Source organism: Rhincodon typus, chromosome 2 (assembly GCF_021869965.1).
Source record: "Rhincodon typus isolate 14 chromosome 2, sRhiTyp1.1, whole genome shotgun sequence".
NCBI classification, from domain to species: Eukaryota; Metazoa; Chordata; class Chondrichthyes; order Orectolobiformes; family Rhincodontidae; genus Rhincodon; species Rhincodon typus.
Window position 1 is genome coordinate 39385677 of NC_063333.1, and position 15287 is coordinate 39400963.

The 15287-nt window shown below is 39.8% G+C and overlaps 1 protein-coding gene across 5 annotated transcripts in view; it reads left to right on the plus strand.

The window, feature by feature from the left end:
• pip4k2aa (phosphatidylinositol-5-phosphate 4-kinase, type II, alpha a) overlaps nucleotides 1–15287 on the plus strand; it is a 266770-nt gene that overhangs the window by 232938 nt on the left and 18545 nt on the right. For all 5 annotated transcript variants that reach the window (XM_048609441.1, XM_048609437.1, XM_048609448.1 and 2 more), the window contains one exon: nucleotides 3327–3440. In XM_048609441.1, coding sequence (XP_048465398.1) covers nucleotides 3327–3440 — 114 coding nt within the window. The remainder of the gene's footprint in view (nucleotides 1–3326; nucleotides 3441–15287) is intronic.

A 15287-nucleotide genomic window follows, 5' to 3' on the forward strand; every position in this document is an offset into this window, starting at 1 on the left:
ACATCAGCTTTCCTGCTCCTCTGATGCTGCCTAAACTTTACTGGACATCTGTTATTGTTGCTTTTGCCCACTGGCTGTACATCCAGAAAAGAAATATTGGAATCATGCAAAGAGAATTCATTCTTCTTTTACTCACCTCAGAAAAATGCAGACTGTAGGGAGGGGATACTGAATTTTTAAAAAATGACTTACTTGGCTAGTGCTATTACTTTGATAGTTTAATTTTTTCTGAACAGTGTTAATATTTTGACATTCACAATTTTTGGAAATTGTAGTTTTTAATGGGTCTCTATATATTCATGAAAATGTTAGTTACTTTTAACTATGATTACTTGATATTTCAGAAATACAATTATACAGAACGTATGAAGTTGAATTGTGTTTTCTTCAAGGCACAATGATTTTGCCATTTGCCTGCGTTATATTGATTAGGTTTTACCATATGTAAATTAAACCCCTCTTTAAAATTGTATAACATTGGTTAGAAGATGTATTTATTAATTAAATGAAGCAGGTTTGCACTACTAAATGTCCTTTTGTAATTTAGTTTAAAATTAGATTTTATATCTGAAAAGCTGGTGATATGTCAGAATAAAACGTTTCTTGATGTTAACTGATAGTAAAAGTAGAATTGTCTTTGAACTTAGGATTACGCTGCTATTCAGCACTTAAATAAGATGCTGCAGCAAATGCAGTAAGTGTACATGGTGAAATAGAGTAGAAAATTACAGACCTGTAAGTAACCTGTAAAGTTTTTTAATGTAAAGTTTCCATTTTAGTTCATTTATTTTGCTTTGTTTGGTTGACTGGTCATCACAAAGCTCATTTGTACAAGATGTTTGCTTGTGTTTTTGAAATACTTTTTTTCTTTTGTTTTCCCATGTTACTTGGTATCACTCACCACAATGCTGTTTATTCACACCTTCATATCTGCATGGATTTGGTCGGTTTTTTTACATCCAGACGCTACTCCTGTCATGAGCCCTCCCCATCTATCCAGGCTGGGGACCAATACACACTAGCTTGTCTGTGCTAGTGGCTGTTTTTCTTTTTATATAAAGTACCTTATTGGCATTACTTAATATGGTCGTGTTAAACCTTGACTATGCCATAAGGTAGCAATTCATTTTATTTTTATCTTTAAACCAAGAACATAGGCAAGATGTTGTTTAATGATTTTTTAAGTTGAGTTAATCCTCTTGCCCATCCCATCAATTTAAAATATCAGTAAAAGCTAGGCTACCTGTTTGACATAAGGTTTTGCTTGCTACAGGCAAAGTAGTGCTGGTGGTGTCCCTAAGTGGCTATGAACTGTTCACACATGGACCCAAAGGCTGGGCCACTGGGTACCTCTAATACCTCCCCCCAACCCTGTAACTTTGACGGCAGGTTGATAGCTAGTGGGATGTTGTTAAGCAGGCCACAGACTGCATTTATGAGAGCGGCCCAGGGATCTTGATGTTGACTAGACAGGGGTGAGGATCCGAGGGCTTGGAACAATGATGAGAACAAGGCTGATGGCTGTGTGGAACCTAATGTAGGAATAGGCTCGGGAGTTTTTGATTAGCTGGTTTACACAGAAAAATTAGTGTGGGACAGGAAATTAGGGCACAGGAAAATTAGTGTGGGACAATTTGAAAAGTTAATTTCCTATGGTTACAAACACAAATGGGGCTTTGGCAGCAATAGAGCGAATGAGTTGGGGCACAAGAGGATAAAATTCCAGGGTTTACATTATTTTATTTCACTGGTAAAGCCAGCATTAGTTGGCTGCCTCTAATTGCCTTTGACTTGAGTGGCTTACCAAGCCATTTTAGAGGGTCAATCACACTGCTGTGGGTCTGGACTCACACGTAGAGCAAACCAGGTAAAGACAGCAGATGTTCTTCCTAAAAGGGCATCAGTGAAGCAGATGGCCGTTTGCAGGTTTCGTGGTTACCATGACTGAGACTAGGCTTCAATTCCAGATTTTATTTATTAAATGCCACAAGAGGATTCAGATCCATGCCCCCAGATCAGATTGGATGAATGAAAGGGTGGGAGATTCCATTCTTAGAAATGACATAGACACCAGAGAGAAAGTTGAATAAAATGGTGAGGTTGAATTATAGTGAGTACAGCCTCACTAACCAGCAGCATGTGGATTCCGTCCAGAACCAACCAGGATACTGCAGCTTCAATTTTGTAAATATTGAGCAGTACAGAGTTATGACTTGGAGTGGATGAAGCCATGTTTGTGTAGATCATGGTAGAGTTTCCCATTTTGGTGCAACTGTGGTCCAGGTGCAAACTCTGAGCAACATGATGCTGGTTTTGAGAAGGTCTTTTTTCCCTTGAGTTTCTTGCCAGCCTTATTTGTTTATTGCTAAAGGGGAGTATACCATTTTTTTAAATAGTGCGGTCATTTATGGATGTAATTTTGGAACTGAATTTTTTTTTAAAGAAATAATTTGAAACGTTATCAGTACTGTTGAAAATAGTTATCACAAAAAACCGTAGCCCCCAACAGTAACCCGATTTAAGTAATTGAAGATGATTTTTTTGCTGGTTTTGCTACTGTATATTAGTCAGTTCCTTAGTTAGTTAACAAAAGCATATTCAAAGTCTTTTGATATACTCATGTTAAGTGTTCTTGCAGTCCTAAAGAAGTTTGATTTTAAGACCCTCCTTAGAGGCCTGTAAACAGCAATTGCAAGAAACATCCAATAGGGATGAATTCAGTTTGGGGGCACAGGCTGTTGGGGCTGGCACCAAATGTGATATGGTTTAAACTTACATGGAAACTAATGGAAAATTGAGTTGTGCTGAATGGAAGAAAATGTCTCTGGCATTTTTTTTTGCATTGGTTTCACCAATTTCAGGTGAATTGCTTTAAAAAGAAATAGAACTAAATAGAAAGTCTGGCCATTTCCTGTTAAGAAGATGGTTCCTTTGGATATCTGACTGTTCCAAATTGAAACAACTTTATTTTAAACTTGAAATGTGTCGGATCATGTAGGCAAAAGTTCAATATACTTCAATTTCAAGATATTGCGCATTTTTTCGCAATACTTCAGCAGCATTTGGATATCCACTCAAAAGACGAATTATTTTGTGTTCTGTATTTTTAGAATGATACATTTGATCAACTGTGTTAGTCAATGGTTTGTAGCAGCACAATTGCGCCACCTCTGGTTCATTGTCAAATTAAGAAAGCATTTTGTGTTTTGATTTGTTTGAATTTGGCCTAGTAATGTGAATCGAGTGTTACATCAATAAATAGATTGGAAACTTTCATGATCTTCCACTTTCTTGGACTATAACTTTGCCAATAAATTTTGTTGCAGGCCAAAGAGCTACCAACATACAAGGACAATGATTTTATAAATGATGGGCAAAAAATTTGCATTGATGAGAACAACAAAAAGATGTTCCTTGAAAAACTCAAAAAAGATGTTGAGGTAAGGAAGCAAAGTGAGGGTTGTGTTATTGTAGTTAACAATTTTACTAATTATTTTAGAGATAGTAGGAACTGCAGATGCTGGAGAATCTGAGATAACAAGGTGTAGAGCTGAATGAACACAGCAGGCCAAGCAGCATCAGAGGAGCAGGAAAGCTGACGTTTCGGGTCTAGACTTTTCTTCAGAAATAAATTTACTAATTATTTTAGTGTTTCTGCTACTTGTGTTTTAAGTACATGTGACCATATAAAAATGAACTGCAGGAAAGACCAAGTGGTCCACCAAGTCATAGAGATACACAGCACGGAAACAGACCCTTCAGTTCAACTCGTCCATGCCGACAAGATATCCTGAATTAATCTAGTCCCATTTGCCAGCATTTAGCCCATATCTCTCTAAACCCCTCCTATTCATATACCCATCCAGATGCCTTTTAAATGTTGTAATTGTACCAGCCTCCACCACTTCCTCTGGCAGCTCATTCCATACAAGCACCATCCTCTGTGTGAAAAGGTTGCCCTTTAGGTCCCTTTTAAATCTTTCTCCTCTCACCTTAAACCTATGCCCTGTAATTTTGGACTTCACCAGTCCGGGGAAAAGACCTTATCTATTTACCCCAACCATGACCGTCATGATTTTATAAACCTCTATAAGGTCACCCCTCAGCCTCCGATGCTCCAGGGAAAATAGACACAGCTTATTCAACCTCTCCCTATAGCTCAAACCCTCCAACCCTGGCAACATCATCGTAAATCTTTTTTGAACTCTTTCAAATTTCACAACATCCTTCCTATAGCAGGGAAACCAGAATTGCATGTAGTATCCTAAAAGTGATCTAACCGATGTCCTGTACAGCTACAACATGACCTCCCAACTCTTATACTCTATGCACTGACCAAGAAAGGCAAGCATACTGAACACCTTCTTCACCCAGAATATCTTCAGCCAAGAATTCATCCAGCTCACTCTGTGGAAACATCAGTACAAAGCACAAAGTCAGCAACTTTGTACAGAGGTTCACTATTCTCTGAGAAAACAAAAACCCCCTATTATCTATGCACTTATTAGTTTTGCATAGTGTAAATACATAAAGCTGTAAGATGTAGGAGCAGAAGTATGCCTTTAAGTCCATTGAGTCTGCTCTGCCATTCAATGAAATCATGACTGATCTGATGATCCTCAACTCCACTTTCCTGCCCTATCCCCATAACTCTGATTCCCTTTCTGATTAAAAATCTGTCTATCTCAGCCTTGAATATACCTAACAATCCAGCCTCAATAGCACCCTGTGATAAGGAATTCCACAGATAGATTTTCTTTCTCTCTGAGGGTAATCATTCTCCTCTCTGTCCTAAACGGGCAACTTCTTAGTGAATGTAAACCCAACCTACTTACCTGCTCCTCATAAAAAAAAATCCCTGTATACCCAGATTCATCTGAATGAACCTTCTCCAGACTGCCTCCAATGCCAGTGTATCTTTGCTTAGATGAGGAGACAAAACTGTTCACAGTATTCCACAGTAATCTCATATATTATCTATTTTAGCAAGACCTCTCTATTTTTATACTCTATTCCCTCTGAGATAAAGGTCAACAGTCCATTTTCTTTCCCGATGACCTGATGCCAGGTAGTATGCTAGCCCTCTGTGATTTATGCACATGGATCCCCAGATCCTACTGTGCTGCAGCTTTCTACAGTTTTTCTTTATTTAAATAATATTCTGCTCATCTATTCTTCTTACCAAAGTGCATAATCTCATTTTTTCCGACATAATATTCCGAGTGTCAATTTTTTACTCGCTCACGTAAATGTCTACATCCCTCTGTAGGTTCTTTGACCCTCACTACTTCCCACCTATTTTTGTGTCATCTGCAGCCTTGATGATAGCACATTTGCTCCCATCATCCAAATTATCAATATATATTCCAAATAATTGTGGCCCCCAAATGATCTTTCTGGCACGCCACTAGACATGATTGACAACCTGAAAATGTCCCCTTTCTCCCAACTCTCTGTATAGCTCTGAAGTGAACCAGGCAGAGAAGGCAAATACAATATGTTTTTCTTGTATTTATATTTTCAAAAGAAATTTTGAGATCCACGTTGAAAATAGTAACTACTTACATAAACCTGTCCCTCGGCAATTATAGCTATCCCTCATTGGAGACACTCTAGAAATTTATAATGAAAAGTTTAATATGAATTGCATGAACATGTGATTTTTATTATAGATAATAGTATAATATGTCTACTGTGTGTTTATAGATACTTGTATTTTCTTCTTGTGAAAATGTGAGCATGCATTTCCTGTATAATACTTTTTAAATGCCCATATGTAAATGATAGCTTAATCTCTCAAGCAAATTTCTCAAACTCTTCCTGCCCACCTTCCCTTGTACAGGTAGTTCTCCTGTAACGCGATATTTGCATTCTTGTGTGACCTTGTGCCATAGAAAATCACGTTATAGGGAAATTGCTATACCTGTACAGCAGAAAGTTCATGTTATCCAAACAAGGTCCATTATTCATCAATCGCGTTACCGCCAATTCACAATAACGAAACATACGTTATAGCAGAACTATTTGTACCATAAATGAAGAAACTAGGATAGAAATTGGGATTGTACAATAAAGGTCTGCAATAAAAGAAAACATGATAGCCCTTTAGTTGACTATGAGCTGCACAATTTTATTTATTAGACCTTTGTAGTTTAAAAAGGAAACACCTGCGCTTACAACTAATAGTGTTTATATATTTCAATGTTCCTTTCTTTACGAATAGCACATCTGACTTTCTGTGAATATGCCAATGGAATCTTTGTAATTTAATCAAAGCTTTACATTCTTCATTTCTATTGCACGTCAGATATCCATCAATCAAATACAATATCTGTGGTGTACTTATTTATATGTAACATAGTTTTCTGTAGGAAGAGAAAATACATAAGTTCATGATTAATGCTGGAGAATAACCTCAAAATGGATCTGTACCCAACCCCCTCCTCCCCAGCTTCTGTTATCTATTTAATTAGAAATTATATCCATAAATTGGCAAAAACCTATAATTTAGCAAAAGGATATTGCATTGCTTTTTATAATGCATAGATAGCCCTATTTTACAGGCAAACCAGGCCCCAGTGCATTGTTTTATTCATTCATGAGAGATGGTTATCTCTCGTAAGGTCAGCATGTGTTACACATTCCTATTAGCTTTATTCATACCTGGTTAAATAGCAGAGGCTCTGACCAACATTTCTAATCATCCTTCAATATGGTCTTAATGCCAGAGTTACAACTGTTACAGTCCTGTTGAAAAGAGAGTTGAGAGAAAATAAAACAGATATAACAGGCCATTTAGACTAATATTCATGGTGGATAAACTAAACAATGATCTGGGACAAAATCAATCGGTACTTGGAAAGAGACAAGTTAAACAATTGCAACCAGCATAAATGTATTAAATGTAAATTCTCTTTGAGTAATTTCAGTTCTTCAACATACTAAGGGAAATGGTTGATGAGGGCAGTATGATTGATATTATGTTTATGGACTCTTTGTTTTAAAGGATTTTGATTTAGCTCCAGTATGCAAATGACACTTGTGTGAGCATTTATTCAGAAAATGAGATCCAGGTCATTGTTAACTCTTTTCATAAGGCATGAAACAATGAGCCAAAAATCTAGGTCCTCTTATAATCCACTCCTACAGCACAACACCTCCCCCAATTCTTTAACATCAGTGGTTAGATTATGGAATGTTTGGATGATATTACATCTTGAGAGTCTCCTCTAGATGAATGCAGACATAGAAAACAAAATTACTCTTCACCTCCAATGTTCCCTTTCAGCCTTTAGCTGAAAGGAGCATTCAAGGATCAGGATCTCAAACTGAAGACCAAGTCTTGGCTTACCAGGCAGCAATGATTCTCATGTTCCTGTAAACTCGGGAGGATTAGACAATTTACAGTAGTCACCTCAAAGCACTAGAGAGGTACCATCAATGATGACTTCACAAGATTGTCCAAATCTGGTGACAAGAAAGACGCTCAATAGCAATGTCCTCTCCCAAGCTGATATGTTTGAGGTAATAATCACTGAAAACCACCTTCCCTGTGGGGTGACATGACACTCATATATGCCTGACACCAGACACCCAAACCAAATGTTCCACTCTGAACTTTGTCACAGGAGAAGACTCCCTACAGCTGAATTCCAGAGTGAGATGAAAATGACAGCCCTTGATATCAAGGCTGTATTTGACCAAGTGCGGCATCCAGGAGCCATAGTAAAACTGGAATCAATGGGTATCAGGGGCAAACTCTCGAGTGGTTGGGGCCATATCTGGCACACAGGAAGGTGGTCGTGGTTGTTGGAGGTAAGTAATCTCAGCTCCAGGATATCTCTGCAGGAGTTCCTCAGGGCAGTGTCCTCGGCCCAACCATCTTCAGCTGCTTCATCAATGACCTTCCCTCCATCATAAGGTCAGAAATGGGGATGTTGGCTGATGATCGCACAATGTTCAGCACCATTCGTGACTCCTCAGATACTGAAGCAGTCCATGTTCAAATGAAACAAGATCTGGACAATATCCAGGCTTGGGCTGACAAGTGGCAAGTGACATTTGTGCCACACAAATGCCAGGCTATGACCACCACCAATAAGAGACCATCTAACCACCACCCCTTGACATTCAATGGTGTTACCATCACTGAATCTCCCACTATCAACATCCTGGGTGCTATCATTGACCAGAAACTCAACTGGACTCACCACATAAACACAGTGGCTACAAGAGTAGGTCAGAAACTAGGAATGCTTTGGTGAGTAAGTCACCTCTTGACTCCTCAAAGCCTGTCCACCATCTACAAGGCAAAGTCAGGAGTGTGATGGAATACTCCCCACTTGCCTGGATGAGTGCAGCATGAACAACACTCAAGCAACTTGACACCATCCAGGACAAAATAGCCTGCTTGATTGGCACTACATCATAAGCATCCACTCCCTCCACCACTGATGCTCAGTAAAAGCAGTGTTCACTATCTACAAGATGCTCTGCAGAAATTCACTAAAGATCATCAGACAGTCCCTTCCAAACCCACGACCGCTTCCATCTAGAAGGATGAGGGCAGCAAATGTATGGGAACTCCACCACCTCCAAACCACTCACCATCCTAACCTTGGAAATGTATCAAAGCTTTTTCACTGTCGCTGGGTCAAAATCCTGGAATTCCCTCCCTAATGGCATTGTGGGTCAACCCACAGCAAGTCGAATGCAGCGGTTCAAGAAGGCAGCTCACCACCATCTTCTCAAGGCCAACTAGGGACGGGCAATAAAATGCTGGCCGGACATCCCACAAATAATTTTTTTTTTTAATTACCAGAAGCCTCCCTGCAAAACAGCGAAAATGTTTTGGGCGATAATGGAAGTGCCTCAAAATGTCCTAGAAGTGACCAAATGTTCTTGACTACTGTTAGAAGTCCCTAGTTTGAGTGATGAATCTTCTCCATTTTCATTCAGAAAGGCATTGAATGAATTATGAGAATTCATCTGGAATGCACAGAGACAAAGTCGAGATGTCGGAGAGAATGCACAAACCCTCAAACATCAACTGTCAAACTCTTCAAGTAGAACCTACCCCATATGTGGCAGTCTGCAGATCCTACTTTGGACGTACCAGTAATCTCAAAACCTAGAGACCTGGTGTGCCAGCGAATCATCCACAATCCCGAGGCACTGCCAAATAAGAAGATAATAAAGTGCCACATAATTAACTTGTCAGCAAAATTGAAGTTTGTGAAATCAAAGAGCTAGAATTGGCCAATGGGGCAAAAAGTGTGAATGTCCTTCAGTGGAAGGAAGGTGTACAGTAATGTCTCCCAGAGGTCAATATTACGATCATTGCTATTTTTCAATATGTTAATGAACTGGACTCTGGAATGCAGGCCATAATTACAAAGTTTGCAAATGACAATGTATGAGCAGTAGTAAAGTGAAGAGGACAGTAACAGATTTCAGAAGGACATAAACAGTGGTGAAACGGGCAGCAAATGGCAGATGAAAGTTAATGCAGCAAAGTACGAAATAATGCATTTTGGAAAGAAGAATGACAGGAAGCAATATAAACTACCTGAAACAATTTTGAAGAGGGATGCTGGAACAGAGGATCTATGTGCCAGGACATATTGAGAAGAGCTTTTTTTTTCAAATAAAAGGTATACAGGATTCTTGGCTTTATAAATGGAAGCATAGCGTACGGAAGCTAAGGAAGCTATGCTTAACCTCTATAAATCAATAGTTAAGTTTCAGCTACAATATTGTGTTGTTTTCCAGCAACTACAGTTTTAAAAGCACATCAAGAATTTGGAGAAGTTGTGAAGAATTTTTTAGTTTTAAATGGCACCAATGATGAGGGAGATGAGATGTTGGACTTGTTCTTCACAGAGAAGGTTACAGAGATTTAATTTAGGCATTAAAAAAATCACGAATGACTTTATCAAATGGTTATTCTTCACAAGCCAAGACATCAGGGAAGGGATGGTGATGTACTGGTAATGTCACTGGATTAGTAATCATAGGCCCAAGTTTATATGGCCTAGATCTTGGTGTACAGGGCATAATTTCAAAGGTTGCAGAAGATGCAAAAATTGGAAGCATTGTACACCTTGAGGAGGCTAATGTAGAACCTAAAAGAGTAAAGGCAAGTTGGTGTAATAGGCAGACAGATGGCTGATGATGCTCAATGTTGAGAAATGCAAAGTGATTTATTTTACTAGGGAGAATATGGTGAGACAATTTTGAAAAAAAAGGCACAGCTCTAAAGGAGGTGAGAGAGAAGTGATTGAAATTGGCAAGGATAAGGTTGAGAGAGCAGTTAATAAAACAAACAGTATCCTGGGCTCTATGAATAGAAGCTTAAAGTACCAGAGCAAGAAGATTGTTTTGAACATTTGTAAGGCGATAGTTTAGCCTCAGTGGACCACTGCAACCATTTTGAGACACCACATTTTGAGGAAGGATGCAAAAACATTGGACAGAGTGCAGACATATTTTGCAAGAATGGATCCAGGGTCGAGGAACTCCAGTTTTGAAGACAGATTGGAGAAGTTTAGACTGTTTTAACTGAAGAAAAGAAGGGTCAGAGTAGATTTGATTGAAGTATTCAAAATCCTGAGCAGGCTGTGTTGTGATTTGTTGTAGATTGAGGGAAATCCACAATTTTGATTGAGCAGCTTTTAATTGTTTACAGGAAGAAACCTTGAAGATGTGAATTTTCCATGCTGTGTATTCTTTCCCTCAGACTCATTGCCAATGGTAAGGACATAGTGGCAGATCCGCAAAACTCAAAAGCCATTACTGAATGTTCAACTCTGAAGTCAGTTCAAGATCTTCAAAGATAAAGTAAACAGTAGGCAGTTTATTGCACGGCTGTAAAGTATATACAGATCACAGGAATATGTTTGTCAATATTGATACTTATGCTGGAAACCTCCTATGTTTCTCCCCTGACTCTGAGAGACATCATCACAGCAAGTGGACCTGCTAATTTCACTCTTCCAGTTATTAACCCTTTTGAACCTATATATGGTATCTGCCCCACTCCATGTCTTTGTACTAATTAGTATGTTATTATCACAGGAGGTTGTTCTGTTTTGTTGATAGCTTTTTATGAGTAAACTTTATCTTTGTGGTTTTTCAGTGTCAGTGTTCTGCTTTTACACATCTTCTAAAGAAATTACCTATTTTTGATGCCACGATATTGGCAGTGTCTTCTGACATCTTGCATTTGTCCTCCCAGCTGTTTCTTCTTTTCCTGTGTTTCTTTCACTGCCTTGTTCTTAAGGAAATGAGTAGATTCCGTAGATTTCCTGTGCTGAGGCTTTTCCAGTCCTCTAAGGATTCATTTGTTTTACTTCCAAATCTCTGCTTGTCTTGTCAATTAATTGGTTTTCTCCAAAGTGAGGTCTTCTTTTATCTTTAATAATTCTGACAAAGTCTTATCAGCAACAGCTATAACTGTGAAATCTCTAATTAGCTCTGTCTTCAAATCACCATATTTACTGTTCTCAAATAATCTGTGTAGATCAAAAAGGAACAATTGTCAGAGCATGTAGGTGGCTCTTCATTGCAACTACAAATACACCTTTGTAAATATATTGCTGTTTAAAAACCAAGCTACACAGGTTACCTGTCCTTGGCATCATTCCATCTTCAAAGCCTGTCTGAATGAATGCTACTCTTGCCCCAGTGCTCACTGTAGCCTCACATCTTACTGTTCAATGTGGCCCTTCCCATCCTGGAAAATCTTTCAAACAGTCGAAAACCTTCACTCTTATTCAGCAACAGCAAAAGTAAAGAAAAAACAAACAGAATAAAAACCGAAAGAACCGCAGATGCTGGAAATCAGAAATAAAAAACAGAATTTGCTGGAAAAGCTCAGCAAGTCTGTGGAGAGAAGTTAGAGTTAATGTTTTAGGTCCAGTGACCCTTTCTCAGAAATGTTGTTGAAAGAAACAAACAGAAGCTGCCTTTGCTTCTGGGAACAGGCAGGAACTACTTATCCTTTAAGCAGCAACAAATTTACAATCAATGAGGGATCGTTACATCCAGCTCACGTTTATTGGAACCATGCATCAAGTAAGCCTAGTCTGACTTGTTGCATCTGATGCTGCAGCACTCTGTCGTACTGAAGTTGATGTTCCTCCTGCTCAAGGTCGTCTTCATTCTCTGTGGAAGACCGCTGTCACTCTCCCGATTCTTTGCCCTCTCCAGTTGTGCAAAGCGCAATGCTCAAGGAATATGTGACTCCCTCTGTTTGGAGTGTATTGCAAAGACCCTCAGACTATACCAAGCATCAGAACATACTTTTCAGCAAGCCTGAAATCCCTAGCACCATAATTCAGCACCATAAATCCCTAGTGAAGAAAGGGCTGCAATGTACCTACTTTTGGCCTCAATCGGGGGGTTGCGTAGCAGGGTCATCAGCAATGGTTGCAGATGGTAGCCCTTGTCTCCCACTATCTGTCCTTGCGAGGCATCCAAACTTTCGTATTTTTACACATTCTTCCATGCAGTGGGCCATTAAGGACTCTGACAAGGAGAGCCATAGAATGCCTCTAAGGGGAGACAATGGACCAGTGGTGTTATCGCTAGACTATTAATCCAGAAACTCAGCTGAAGGTGAGACCCAAGTTTGCACATCCACCACAGTAAATGGTGGAATTTGAATTAAATGAAAATCTGGAATTAAAAGTCTAATGATGACCATGAAGCCATTGTCAATTGTCAGGAAAAACCCATCGGGCTCACTAATGACCTTTACAGAAAGAAACTGCCTACATGTGAATCCAGACTCTCAGCAATGTGGTTGACTGTCAACTGGGCAATGAATACTGACCTAGCTAGTGATACCCTCATCCTGTCAATTAATTTTTTTTTAAAAAATGGACCTTTGACGTGGTAATCTTTTTCAGATGAACAGTGTTGTGCAAATAGAGCAGGAGATTGTAAGAAATGTATGGTTACAGATACCATATCAGTGTCAATCCACTACATGACCCAAGAAATGCAACATTGTATATAATAGCGTGTTGGCAAAAATAATAGTTTAAGATGAAGGGAAATCTTCCCTGTGCCCTTATGTAGCCTGAGAGATTTTGGATTCTCTTTTTGTCTTCTTGGCCCACAAGTGCCATCTTTAAGGTCACTGGTGACCACTTCTGCTTCAAAGATGACTTTTTTCCAATTTGCAATGACCAGTGACATGGTCAAGATTGCTTGTGAGCAGGATATTTATTCCACACAAAAATAAAACAAATAACTGCAGACACTGGAGATCTGAAATAAAAACAGAAATTAATGGTGGAATTCAGCAGATCTGACAGTATTTGTGGAGAAGAAAAAGCTGATAATGGGGACCATAAGTAGGAGAAAATGATGTGGAGGTGCCGGTGTTGGACTGGGGTGGACAAGGCCAGAAATCACATGACACCAGGTTATAGTCCAACAGGTTTATTTGAAAACACGAGTTTTCAGAGCATTACTGCTTCTTCAGGTGTTCTTCAGGTATTAGTGAGAGAGGTAGTATCAGACACAGAATTTATAAGTAAAAGACCAAAGGGTCGCTCCACTGATGAGGATGTACTAAACAAATCTAAGATGCTGTTAAATCTTTAAGCAGTTAGTATGTTTTAATTAATCAATATATACATATATAAATCCCTGAATTCTTTTCAAGTCTCTGCCCTGAAAGAACTAAATGTTTTATCATTGTAAAGAACAGGTGACATTTTAGGTCAGACAATGCATGTTAGGAATGAGGCCTTGTTCAGACTCTGTTTATGTTTTGGTTTAGAGTCAGACTGGTTTTATATCTAAAGTAGGACTTTACAAAACGCCACATTGACTGACTGTCTATAAATTGTGTACTTTTTGAACAAAATAAAATGTGTCTGCAAGTACAGTCACCCCATCGATTCACGTGTGTGTGTGTGGAGGGAGAGAGAGAGACTGCGTGTGTGTGTGTGGAACATAGAACATAGAACATTACAGCGCAGTACAGGCCCTTCGGCCCTCGATGTTGCGCCGACCTGTGAAACCAATCTGAAGCCCATCTAACCTAAACTATTCCATTATCATCCATATGTTTATCCAATGACCATTTAAATGCCCTTAAAGTGGGCGAGTCTACTATTTTTGCAGGCAGGGCATTCCACGCCCTTACTACCCTCTGAGTAAAGAACCTACCTCTGACATCTGTCCTATATCTATCACCCCTCAATTTAAAGCTATGTCCCCTCGTGCTAGCCATCACCATCCGAGGAAAAAGGCTCCCACTGTCCACCCTATCTAATCCTCTGATCATCTTGTATGTCTCTATCAAGTCACCTCTTAACCTTCTTCTCTCTAACGAAAACAGCCTCAAGTCCCTCAGCCTTTCCTCATAAGACCTTCCCTCCATACCAGGCAACATCCTGGTAAATCTCCTCTGCACCCTTTCCAATGCTTCCACATCCTTCCTATAATGCGGTGACCAGAACTGTACGCAATACTCCATGTGTGGCCGCACCAGAGTTTTGTACAGCTGCAACATGACCTCATGGCTCCAAAACTCAATCCCTCTACCAATAAAACCTAACATACCGTACGCCTTCTTAACAACGCTATCAACCTGGGTGGCAACTTTCAGTGATCTATGCACATGGACACCGAGATCCTTCTGCTCATCCACACTACCAAGAATCTTACCATTAGCCCAGTACTCTGTATTCCTGTTACTCCTTCCAAAGTGAATCACCTCACACTTTTCCTCATTAAACTCCATTTGCCACCTCTCAGCCCAGCTCTGCAGCTTATCTATGTCCCTCTGTAACCTGCAACATCCTTCCGCACTATCCACAACTCCACCAACTTTGGTGTCATCCGCAAATTTACTAACCCATCCTTCTACGCCCTCATCCAGGTCACTTATAAAAATGACAAACAGCAGTGGCCCCAAAACAGATCCTTGAGGTACACCACTAGTAACTGAACTCCAGGATGAACATTTCCCATCAACCACCACCCTCTGTCTTCTTACAGCTAGCCAATTTCTGATCCAAACCGCTAAATCACCCTCAATCCCATGCCTCTGTATTTTCTGCAATAGAGGGGGAGAGAGAGAGAGAGACTGCGTGTGTGTGTGGAGGGGGAGAGAGAGAGCGCGACCGCGTGTGTGTGTCTGTGGAGGGAGAGAGAGCGACTGTGTGTGTGTGTGTGTGGAGGGAGAGAGAGCGACCGCGTGTGTGTGGGGGGAGAGAGAGAGAAAGACCGCGTGTGTTGGGGGGAGAGAGAGAGAGAGAGAGTGTGTG